Source organism: Diadema antillarum, unplaced genomic scaffold (assembly GCF_040938485.1).
Source record: "Diadema antillarum isolate AM-2024a unplaced genomic scaffold, OU_Dant_1.0 seq00000980_RagTag, whole genome shotgun sequence".
Lineage (NCBI taxonomy): Eukaryota > Metazoa > Echinodermata > Echinoidea > Diadematoida > Diadematidae > Diadema > Diadema antillarum.
This window is the reverse complement of record NW_027271820.1, coordinates 543,352-556,125: the sequence shown is the minus strand read 5'-3', so window position 1 is coordinate 556,125 and position 12,774 is coordinate 543,352. Positions and strand designations below refer to the sequence as shown.

The 12,774-nt window shown below is 38.7% G+C and overlaps 1 protein-coding gene across 1 annotated transcript in view; it reads right to left on the bottom strand.

The window, feature by feature from the left end:
* Positions 1-8,787: 8,787 nt before the first annotated feature.
* LOC139742108 (regulator of telomere elongation helicase 1-like) overlaps positions 8,788-12,774 on the bottom strand; it is a 28,974-nt gene continuing 24,987 nt past the window's right edge. The window contains exons 29-32 of the mRNA XM_071652678.1: positions 12,621-12,699; positions 10,588-10,728; positions 9,699-9,880; positions 8,788-8,919 (exon numbers count right to left, since the gene is read on the bottom strand). Of these exons, the coding sequence (XP_071508779.1) occupies positions 8,788-8,919; positions 9,699-9,880; positions 10,588-10,728; positions 12,621-12,699 (534 nt within the window). The remainder of the gene's footprint in view (positions 8,920-9,698; positions 9,881-10,587; positions 10,729-12,620; positions 12,700-12,774) is intronic.

Here is a 12,774-nt window from a genome sequence, read left to right as displayed (position 1 = left end):
TCAAGGAAGTATGTCCGTCAGCCTATTTGTGTATAGTTCCTAGCTGACGGAGAAGCGGGATTTCCTCTGTATTTCCATCTTTACCCTCGTATTTTACCTCTTAGTCACGGGGCTTCCAGAGCCCTCCTTCTGCGTACTGTTAAGCTTCCATAAGAAGACCGCAAAATCACATCCAAACATTCATTTTGTTCACTGATACTCTCTTTTATTTAACATGTTTAGCTACCTAGTTATACCTATTACGTAGACGGAATTAGAGGGGGAACAAACTCACACAGGTGGAATAATGACGTGTTAGACATTACTGTTTGCCTGTCTTGATTTTCCTGTCCAACTAGGGCCTCTCTCTTAATTTCTTAGACATGGCAACCTCCTCGACCAATCGTCAAGCTATCAGATTGGGAACTTTAAGGAGGGGGAACAGGTGCCCTATAACTGAGTAATAAATAGCGTGTAATCATCACCATTTTGTCAATCCGAAGTAAAATCATAGCCCATGTAGTGGCAGACACGACTTCATAATTTTATTGACTTGGAAAGGTATTTCACAACACTCATATCATTCATATCACTTAAAGACTGACTCTACGCAATACTCCGCGCATATTCAGAATTTACACCAAAAATGATAGGAACTTTACAGCTGCTCATAATTTGCACAGAATAGTTCCAACGTCAGTGATATGAAAATCCCGTTTTGCAGATCAGCGGTATAGGAAGCCATTGATACCTTCCTATCGTCTACCGATAGTGGCATAAAGAAGAGTTCACGAGTGTCTATAGGACATCGCCTTCTTCAATGTCATTGATATTAGTTATCTATTACACGTTATGATATCATACATCTATCATCCCATATCACTGCACTCTTTTACCACTTTGATCACGTCCATCCTCAATCAAGGGAGTGTGGAGGTTATTTTGTCCACCATGGGGCTAATGATTAGTATTATACTTTTCTCGAAAAAGGAATGTAAAGACACTGGACCCCCACTGGACTTAGTGTATTGTAGACATTAGGGAGCTTTAGATTTGCGACGCGGACGTTTAAGACAACGATCCAACGAAAGCTTTGGCCGTTCTCCTCTCATTCTGCGTCATGTTGCAAGGTAGCTTTAGATTACTTAAGGACGCAGGTTATACAAAGTGAAATGGCGCCCCCATTATGATCATTGCATCAATTTTCTCTCTGCGTCTTGATCTGAGAGGACGCAGAAATGACCCAGAACTGACCGTGCAAAACTCGCGACGCGAGGTCCATTTATGTAGGCAAATTCACATCCACTTGGAGAGAAAAAAAAATGTTAACGTTCACGGTATTATTGGACCCGTCCAACAAACTTCTATCCACAACAAAACATGTAGAATAGGACCCTGGATGTGACAGCTGCTCCAGCTATGCAGTATAAAGAGGCCGGCTTTTTAGGCAGGGATAAGATATTTGTGCCCCTCTTCAACATTGTCATGCACTGGGAGATGAGAAAGATGACAGAAGATAACCAAAATAGATTCATCTCATGTCACTCAGTGGTTTATCAGGTGGAATCTCTTCCTCAAATGACACTTTGACTTTACGGAAGGTTTGACACTTCGTTTTCCACATTCTCCTGGGTCTCCAGTAGATGTAGGGAACGTTTCGTCTCATCGATCATTTCTTTGTATGGGAAGAAGGTCTGAACATTGTGCTAAAGGGGCCAAATAAATTCCCGTGAACATTCCAAATGCTCGAGCCAATCCATGTCAATTAAGAAGACTCGACGACAAAATATATCAATTTAGCTTGGTAAAACAACTCCGCTTGATGGAGGGGTAGGTTGTAAAATATGAAAACCACCTCAGAAGAGCTATGAATGGTACAAAACATGTAGGTAAACTCAATATAAATTAGCGAGACCAAACTTCAGCAGAGCTGTGTGCTATGCATCCTTGTCTATGACTCGTGTGTATGGATTATGACGACAAATTATATCAGCCAGCACAAACCCACGACGTGTCTTCATCGGTAACTCTGGATATAGCATGGACAGTAATGACTGATACACTGTCATCAGGGGCGGATCCAGGAATTCTGTAAAGGGAGGGGGGCGTGACTAATATTTCTGGTGCCACTTCCGGGTTTCATTTCATTTTTTCTTTTTATTTCTTTTGTTTTTAACGAAAAATAAAGAGGGGGGGGGGGGCGTGCGCCGGTTGCGCCCCCCTCTGGATCCGCCACTGGTCATCACGGTGTTTGAGTCACTGTTCATTCCAAACCATACGAATTTTTACAGAGGAATCGTGAAGTTTGAATTCATTAACGTGTATCATTAATTTAACACATGACACTAACAACATGATCATTCATGCACAACGAATAAACTAAGAAAAACTACAAAAAACCCAAACAAAACAAAAAGGCAGAGTTCTCTCGGAGAGTCTACAGAATACTATATGTTTACCAGAGAACAGTTGTCGAAAACGCGCGAGGCGTGTCTCGAATCATGCAGGATCGTAGAACCTGAAAACATTTTCATCAATGATCATAGAAAGGTTCTAACAAAATGAAAGTGGGGGAGAGAGAAAAAAATACATTGAATTATTTTGCCTCTTCTTTTCAATAACTGCAACAGACAAAGTGCTCTATGAGTCAATATTATGGGGGACTAAATTAGACATGGTGTGACTTCACAAGGACAGTATCATCCTTTGATAGACGGAGATGGCGAATCTATCATATATAATGAGGGATACAAAATCCGTCCTCGCCAAGCCGAGAGATTTGGTGACTTGGGTCTCCTCTTATTCTCTCCAATCATTCTCATCAGACAAGTCAGTAATGAAACAAAGTCACTGAATATCGAACGAGAATTCCTTTTTCATGTCTGGAGAGGAGAGGTGAGAACCATCGAACTTTGAATCTGAGTTCCTTCACGTTTTAAACAACGAAGTTAGTTGGTTTGAGAACAAGTCCGAAAACATGGTTTAAAAAAAAGAATAACAGTCCACCAAGGATCGTTATTGATTTTGCCTAGTAGAGTGAGGTAAACCTACAAAATTTACAGTCTAATATCTAAAAGTAGCACAACGTCATTGCACCGTCGCAGGTTAATTCTGCCATTTCTGAGTTGACTCCTGTCCGAACAATAGTCCAACCCTTCATTCATAGACTAGTAGGTACCTATAAATTCATCCATAACGAATAATGCACAAAGATGATAAATGTGGTTATCACCCTCTCGACTTTACAGGAGATAGATGGTTGAAGTGAAACTTCATTCATTGAGAATTCGTTCTAGTTAATAATTGGCGTCATTAACTGGTTGGAGCACTATGGAACATGGTGAAAGCTTACCGTATACGATATCAGGCGTCGGTTTCTTGGGGCGCTTTGACCCCTTGCTAGCGATTTTGTGACAACCAGAGACACATGAGGCCAGCACTAGAATCATGATTGCACAAGATGACATGATCATGTTGCTGCGGTGACTGCTGAAAATGGTTGCCATAGTTCCAGAGTCCTCTTATCGATATTTGCAATCACAAGGGCAGTTGAACAAAGTAGACGATGTTGGTTTGTTTTTATATAATAGATTAAAAACTATACCGCGTTATGTGGGTCTTCTTTTACGAAGTATGAAGTGGCAGAAACCGCAGAGGTGAAGTCATCAGAAAGCCAAGACAAATTCCTTCCACATAGGCAGTGCTTCTCTGTCAAGATATACGGCACACTTCTCCTGTACGCCCCAGTTACAGGAAGTCCGAGCAGCCGTGCAGTGAAGGGCTCACATCCAGGTAGTGCTTTATTAAGAGTCTGCGTCTGATAGGTTAAGAATGTGTTATTAGTATCATATCTGAAACAGGCAGTGGTCGCTTATGGTAAGTAAAATCAGTGGTACATGTCACCTTACGTCGACTCCGATGCTGTCTGCACGCGAAATGTTGCAATGGCGATCCTCTCGCGCCTACATAAATATCATTGCTTTAATTATTGTAACGAATGTAACCTTGGATAAGCAAAGAGTTTGGTAAGAAAAAGATCAACCTGCTCTGAACTGGAAATAGAAAGTTTCATCGCGTCACTCTATGACGATAGTCCGTCTGCATTGACGAAGAGAGATGAGTGTAAAATGTCTTAACGTTATAAAAGTCCGCGTTTGTCCCCGTCTATCTCACAGGGGAGCCTCGTAACACATGGTGACTCACACTTTGGCTCCCGTAAAAATAGGCTCTGTGCCCAAAGGAAATTGTTATTCTATTCTGATCCAGTCAATCTTCACGAATGTACAAAGTTTGTAACTGGAATTGATCTAGCCCATCTTCAACTACAAGATACCTTACGACATGCGTTATTATTCACGGTAGCTCTATTTCGGAGCTACTGTCTGATGAATGTAATGAAATTAACAAAGTTGAATACAATTTCTTGTAAAAAAAGGAAGTAGCAAATTAGAAAAAAAAAGCCAAACAATTTGTTGTTCCATCTATACTTCAACATTCATTTTGCAGTCTTCATGGCTCAGTAGATATGAGATACCTACGACAAATTTGTCCCCCCCCCCTTCCCTCCCCAGCACACGGGTGCCAGGATGCTAGCAGACTCCAAGCCTGTGAGTCATCCCGATAGAGTGACCTTTGCGAAATACGAAGTTATAGTCTCACTGAACGAACTACTGCCCTATGATGTTATTGTCAATTAGGAGGGTTATAGGAAAACATGCAATATTATACATCCAACTCCATTTGGTGTAAGTCAGCATTTAAATATTACACTGTACACTCAACATGTGTGTTTGACGTTCAGATACGGGCAAATCTAATAAACCCAAATTCTTACGACACACGAGGGTAAATGTGGTTTTATACGTATCCAGAGTCAACGACTTTTCGTCGAAGCACATCATGTTTGTGGGACTTCCGCAGCTTGTAATGGAGTTTTACTGATAGCATGAATGGAAAGCGAGTGGTGAGCTAGGAAAGGAGAGGAGAGGAGATAGAGAATTAGGTGTGTGGGAAGTATGCGACGGGTAAACTCAGGAACAGCTACAGTGACAAACAGTCTCTTCACTCAAGCAGGCATGGGGAGATTCTCCCTCTGTTCGAAATGGCTTATTCCAACGAGTACAGCAGATTAAAGTATGTGCTTATAATAAATCGACAATTCAAAAGACATCAAAATACCCTTCCTCCCCACACACAAGATGCCTACAGACACACAGATACATAGAGATCGCACATCCAACATTATAATGATATAACGACTGAAATTATTCATAATCATTATTTTCAATTATTTACCTGATATGAAAGGATTTTGTTTTTGGCATATCGAAAAAAAAAAAATCATATAGGCCTAGATCCATAATACAGTGGACTTATCAAGTCTAATAAATATCTGTGTGGATGAATCGATTGCTGTCGGTCTTGTAACTAATGTAACTTGAATAATTTGTAGCAATGATCATCTAACCCAAGCTGCTTCGCAATGACCGGGGCTTTGGGGTCACGTGGGACGGCCCGTGGACGAACAGACGAATGAAAGGACGGACATCCAAATTAACATGACTCCGACACCATTTTGTGTGCTCATGAAAGGACAAGCCCACCTTCATATACATGTCGATTGAGTGAATGCAGCAATATTAGTAGAACACAGTGAAGTTTGGGGAGAATCGGACAATCCGTTCAAAACTTATGAATTCTTTAAAGTATCTGCACAGTCACAGCTGGATGAGAAGACTATACTGCAGTGTATGATGTCACGTGCGCAAATCTTCATTTAGTTTTTCATGAAAAGTACACATCTCTTGACCTGTTGCTGATGAGATGATTGAAGGCAAATATCATTCTCTATTTCATCTGGAGAAACAAAGTCAAGAGTTCTTTCCATGTCCTAAAGAAATGGATTTTTGTAAATTCCTTTCATATTTTTCTGTACATCCTTGCTCTATGAACTGTCACATCACAAATTATTATATGTATTTACAGTTCCCATCCTGACAGGGCAACTCATGAAACTAACCAACATTTTAAGGATTCATAACTTCTAAATGGATTGCCCAAATTTCCTCAAACTTTTAAGTGACTTACTAAGATGTATGTATTTGCATAGTACACAATGTATAACATACTATATATATATATATATATATATATATATATATATATATATATATATATATACAACACACACACACACACACACACATTATCTACATTTCTTTGGGGGGGGGGGTGACTTTGCCATAAGCGTATTAAAACAATAAAGTATAACCTGAACATCATACACAGACCTCAATTGGAAATTCCAGCAAAACTTAACACTATGTAGTAATTTACAAGGACATCTACATGAATACTCATATTAAAAGACACAAAATTAACATACGTTTTCTCATTCAAATTGTCCACATGAAGTCTTTATTCATAGGTGTTACTCTATTTCCAATGATCACATATTTCCAGTTTGTTCCATTAGATACACTTTACATTCCAATATAATTGCTTCTCAACAGATGTTAACATCAAACCTTATCATGCAGACTAAATATAATAAATATATAACAACCATTACAATATCTGACTTTAAAAACCCATGCAAGAAGTTATAAGTACTAGATTGGGTTCAAGTACAGCATCTGCCAATCTATGGCATAAGGTGCTCAGAGATTGGAAACCCTTGAGAAGGCAAGTACAGAAATACTGCAACATATTCATGAGATATGTTCACTCCTCATGAGATATATTCACTCCTCATGAGATATATTCACTCTTCAAGAGATATATTCACTTTTCATAAGATATATTCACTCCTCATTAAATATATTCACTCCTCATGAGATATGTTAACTCATCATGAGATATATTCACTCCTCATTCGATATATTCACGCCTCATGATATATTTACTTTTGATGAGATATATTCACTCTTCATGAGATATATTCACCCCTCATGAGATATATTCTCTCCTCATGAGAAAGATTAACTCCTCATGAGATATATTCACTCCTCATGAAATATATTAATTCCACATGAGATATATTTACTCCTCATGAGATATATGCACTACTCATGAGATATGTTCACTCATCATGAGATACGAAAATGCAATGTTCATACAAACTACATCTTCCATTTGGCTTTAACTACTTCTTCCATGTACAAATTTCAGTACGAAAAGATTGTTGTGAGTTGTCATCAAAGCCAATTAGAGAGTAGACTGAAATGATTAAATCCAATGTGCAGCCAAATATCAGAGCATATCAAGCTGATGAGACTTGTAATTGTTAAAGTGGTAATCAATTATGCTTGAAAGTAATCAATATTGAAGTATTTTGATGAACTAAATATTACAATTAATTCCTAGACAATGGTAAGTCTGCATTCAAGCCATCTAACAGATGCAATGAGACATCAAACCATTTCTGTTGACAAAATATCTCAAATTAGGAATAGAAAGTATGAAGATATGAAGGTCAGAAAAACCATGATCAGTGTTCGATTATTGTCAAAAAAAAAAAAAAATGCATGACACCACCGTCCAGCAACACATACAAGATTTGCAATGCACTGTGACTTTGCAATCTATTGTACAGCTTCAAACAAAAAGATGACAATATCTTTCGTTGGGAGGATAAAGTATGTTATGACATTAGATTTTAAAATGCTTCGTAAGGGAAATCATAATTTGTCCATTGTCTTTGTCTCAGGAGTTACAACCTCCATCATCCATTACAAAACTTTCAAATGGATCATTCTGAGTGTTCCCTCCCACACTGCTCATCTGTATAATGGCTCATGCACATCAAGGTGCAGTTCATTGCATTTAAAAGGTTCAAAGAAATGTATGATTACATATTGCCTTGCTAAATGGTCACCTTTCTGTTACTGTTTTTCTCTTCAATAAAATACATGCTCATGTCATGGTAGTCTTTAAACCTGAGATAGTTTCATACTGTACAGTGCAACATTTACCATTGAGCATACCAACAAGTATGCTACACAGTCGACAAGCATGCAAACAGTTTGACAAAATGTTAAGATTTACATTGTTGTGCTCATGATCACTGGTCTAGAAATAAAACAAAATACAGTGTACATGTATCTATGTCTGTCTCCTTTTCATTTTATTTCATATCGTTATAAATTGTATTTACTTGATTGCCTGATTTAAAATGTACCATTGTACAATACATGGTTCCCCTTCAAAACACCATAATCTAAAATATGTAAATCTGTGGTAATTCCGTAAGTCCCTCCCCCCCCCCCCCCACACACACACATAGAACAACAACAACAACAACAACAACAACAACAAATGCTGTCATTTAATATTTTGATGTGCCAATGTCATTTATCTCTTTGAATGTCCAGACTGGGATATCACTTTACAGACAGGGTTGGCAGAGGCTGGGAATGCTTCCAGTGGGAGTAATGTAGGTACTCTGGTATCCTATGTCAATTCATAATCTATTCATTATCCATTAGATTAACAATCCTGAAATTTGGTCCTCTAAACAGACAAACGATGTATTTCTTACATGCATTGCTATTTCAAAACACTTTGTTTGAGTAGCTTTAGTCCTACAATTTGAGCAAGAAAGTGAAGGCGTAGATTAAACAATAACACACTGACTATAAATAACCCCTGACAGAATGCTTCAAAATTCTTCATAATTTTTCAGGTAAAATTCAATACAATTGCATAAAATTAAACATCAAGATAATGTTGTCTGTTGTCCTTTTGGGTGATACCAGTGTTTGGATGACACCTGTGTTTGGGTGATACCAGTCTTTGGTGCTACCTGTGTCAAGGCAATAATGATCTTTGGGTGATATCGATGTTTGGACGATACCAGTGTTTTGGTGATATCAGAGTGTGGGTAATACTGGTCAGGGCTTGCAAGGTGCTGCTTGGTCTGTCATTGTACTGGATGAGCTTCTGTCCACAGAAACAAAGAGAAGTAGAACAAATTGCATTTTTAATCATTCTTGTTTCCACAATAGGGGACATATATGACATGTGTTCACAAACAAGAAATGCCCTACTCATGTTTGCCTCAATCAGTTCACAAAGCCCATCAATATTTTATACACTGCATGTACACATCACTATTTGTTATAGTGTGTGTATGATAAAAGTCGTCATTTACTCAATGATGTCATTCAATTATTCAGTCTACTTATGTTGCAAGCAAATGTTTCACAAACAATTTATTACAATAGCTGTGTTGCATAACTACTGTAAAACGAGAAATGTTCGCGTGCATTTTAATTTCGCGAATTTCGCGAGCGTGAAGATTCGCGAAATTAAAATGCACGCAAAAGTTCTTTTCTACACTATATGCATTGAATACCAGTTCCAGTTCGCGAAAATTTCATGCCGCTAAAAAGGCCGTCGGCTCCAATTCGCGAAAAATTCATGCCGCGAATATATCATGTTTTACAGTATACTGTTTACAATCATGAATAACACTGCAGTTTGAGCCACACCCTTTTAAGAACCCTCCCCCCACCAAAAAAAAAACAAAACAAAAAAACAAAAAAGGAATTCACAATCCTTAATGAGGATATGCATACAAGTAAATAGGAAAGATACTTAACACAATTTATACTGATTACTCTTGCACACACGATAATTTCACTATATAGAATTTTTCCTTTAGTCACATCATATCCAGCATTTTTTTTAGACAGCTTTCATGAAACATACCTTGTTACTTCCGTTGTTCCCGCAAGCAATGTCCCAGTACCAACTCCTAATAAGTGTGACTTGCCATGGTTCAGTTGGCTGGTGCTATCAAGGTGTTTGCTGGTGGTAGCAGCCGATGCTTCTCCCAGTCCACAGCAGTGCTTCTTGGCCGACTCACTGGTGGTGTTAATCTCCAGCAGCCGCTTACCACCTACATGTCAAAAAAAAGGTCAGATTTGTATACAGTCTGTCCCTACTAAACTGGCAATGTACTCAATAATATCGAAAGCTTTCATGGTCACTGTGATACAAACGGTAGTAATTTAATTACCTGCCTTAAGATGTGTGTGTGTGTGTGTGTGTGTGAGGTGCATGGACTAAATTCAAGTGCTACCCACATGGAAAAAAAAATGGTCGCTGCTTTACACTTGGTGTTCAATTCAGTATATCTCTCCATGGAAGTGTATAGTGGCTGTATAATATTAAGTGGCTGCTATAAAGACAAGTGTTACCATAGTGTGATAATTGTATCAGTGTCAATGATACATTTAAACATGAAGCCAGGATCTTTAAACCTGTCCTCAAAGTTTGACCAATCTGAATGACTCTAAACCTGTCCTCTCAGCTTGACAAACCTGGATGATTCTAAACCTGTCCTCAAAGTTTGACCAACCTAGATGACTCTAAACCTGTCCTCTGTTTGACCAACCTGGATGACTCTAAGCCTATTCTCAGTTTGACCAACCTGGATGACTCTAAACCTATTATCACAGTTTGAAAACCTATTCTCACAGTTTGACTAATCAGCATGGCTTCAAACCTTTCCTCTCAGTTTGACCAACCTGGATGATTCTATGCCCATTCTCACAATTTGACCAATCTACATGACTCTAAACCTGTCCTCAAAGTTTGACCAACCTGGATGACTCTCAGTCTTGATCTCAGTCTTCTTCTTCTCTTTGCTATCCTCTGGTTTGTAGCCACATCCTTCTCCTGTCACCTCACGACAAAGTTCATCAAACTTCTTCTTATGGCTAGGGCGAACAAAACTGTAGAATTCTGAGGAAAGTGAAGAAAAAGGAGTTTATGTCTGATAAGAAATATCTTGTATGTTTTAGATTTTTTTCCCCAAAAAGGCATCAGAGCATTTAGTACTGATACACAGCATCAGAGCAAGAAAGGTTTACATCCAGGGTGCTTCTTCACAGTGGAAAGTGAAGCAAATTGTCTAAACTCTGCTGAGACAATGCTACAAATATAGAAAGTAACAACAGTAGCAGCAGGTATGTTTCATAAGACCCATTATAAACCTATTGACAAGCTAGTCTGGCAAGTTCATCTTCAATACCAATACAGGTATTCTCAAAGTGTTTTCTGTCTCGGAAGCAGGTATGAGTAACTGTTGAAGTAATCTGACTGAGATGTGACCAAGCTTTTTATGTGGACAACAAATATTAGCATGAAAATTCAGAACAATATTGTTAGCATGCTCTGATTCGGAAAAATTAAGACTTAAAATACTCTGCCATGGAAAAGACATGAGAAACCAAAATAACAAGGAAAAGTAGAAATTACGCGGTGCGTAATATATGTCCCCGCCGGAAGTGGCATTTTGTAGCAAAATGTGCAATACAGGTCAACAATCAAGGTCAAAGGTCAAAGAAGTCAAAGGTCAAAATTCTGTTTAGAAGTTTTGAAGCCCTCACCTAGTGCCATCACATGAAGCAAACAGAATCAAAATCGGGTTAGAAATGGCAAAGGAGTAGCATTTTGTAGCCAATGTACAATATAGGTAAAAATCAAGGTCAAAGGTCAAAGAAGTCAAAGGTCAAAATTCTGTGTAGAAGTTTTGAAGCCCTCACCTAGTACCATCACATAAAGCAAACGGAATCGAAATCGGGTTAGAAATGGCGAAGGAGTAGCATTTTATAACCAAAGTACAATATAGGTCAAAAATCAAGGTCAAAAATTCAAGGTCAAAGGTCAAAGAAGTCAAAGGTCAAAATTCTGTGTAGAAGTTTTGAAGCCCTCACCTAGTGCCATCACATAAAGCAAACAGAATCGAAATCGGGTTAGAAATGGCGAAGGAGTAGCATTTTGTAGCAAAATGTATGCTATAGGTAAAAAATCAAGGTCAAAGGTCAAAGAAGTCAAAGGTCAAAACTCTGTGTAGAAGTTTTGAGGCCCTCACCTAGTGCCATCACATAAAACAAACAGAATCGAAATCGGGTTAGAAATGGCAAAGGAGTAGCATTTTGTAGCAAAATGTAAAATATAGGTCAAAGGTCAAGGTCAAAGGTCACAACTGAAATTCTGTGTAGAAGTTTCAAAGCTCCCATGTAGTGCTATCATATAAAGCAAACAGAATCAAAATTGGCTCTTAAATGACAGAGAAGAAGCAAATTGAAGATTTTGATCACACACGGACGCACACACGGACGCACGGACGGACGGACGGACGGACGGACGGACGGACGGACACACGGACACACACACGTACGGAGCCCGTTTCATAGTCCCCTGCTCAAACTCGTTCGGCGGGGACAATAATATATCATTATTGCCTTCAGTCTACCTAAAACTATGTGCTTTTTTTTGGGGAAAAAAATAATGCATCACAATTTCTTTCAGTCAGTGAATATTTCTGCAATTGATTTCAAGTCAATGCTTTATGTTTGCTCCTCATTTTCCCTGTTTCACACATGTAGCATACTTATTTTCCCCTCCCCCCATAAATCTGACACTACACGTAGAAGCCACTTGGAATACAAGGGGGAAAAAATCATTGTAACATTGCCGTGTATGGGTGAAACTATGGATAGAGGAAGCCATGCATTATTTTGAGCTCCGATCACCACTTCGGCTATGATACAAGGAACATCAGCTAATAAAGCAGTAATCCCGAAACAGTTTGAAGACAGTCACACCTGACAGGATAGAGATGGACTTACTTCGAAAGAGGTGGTACTTTGTGGGGTCATCAGTGAAGAGGTCTGCCAGGCCAGCTATCATCACCCCAAAGTCATTATCCTACAGAGAAATATCAACACAGTGCCACATGGGATCATAGCAAGTCATTTGAAAAAAAAAAAAAATGTGCACATT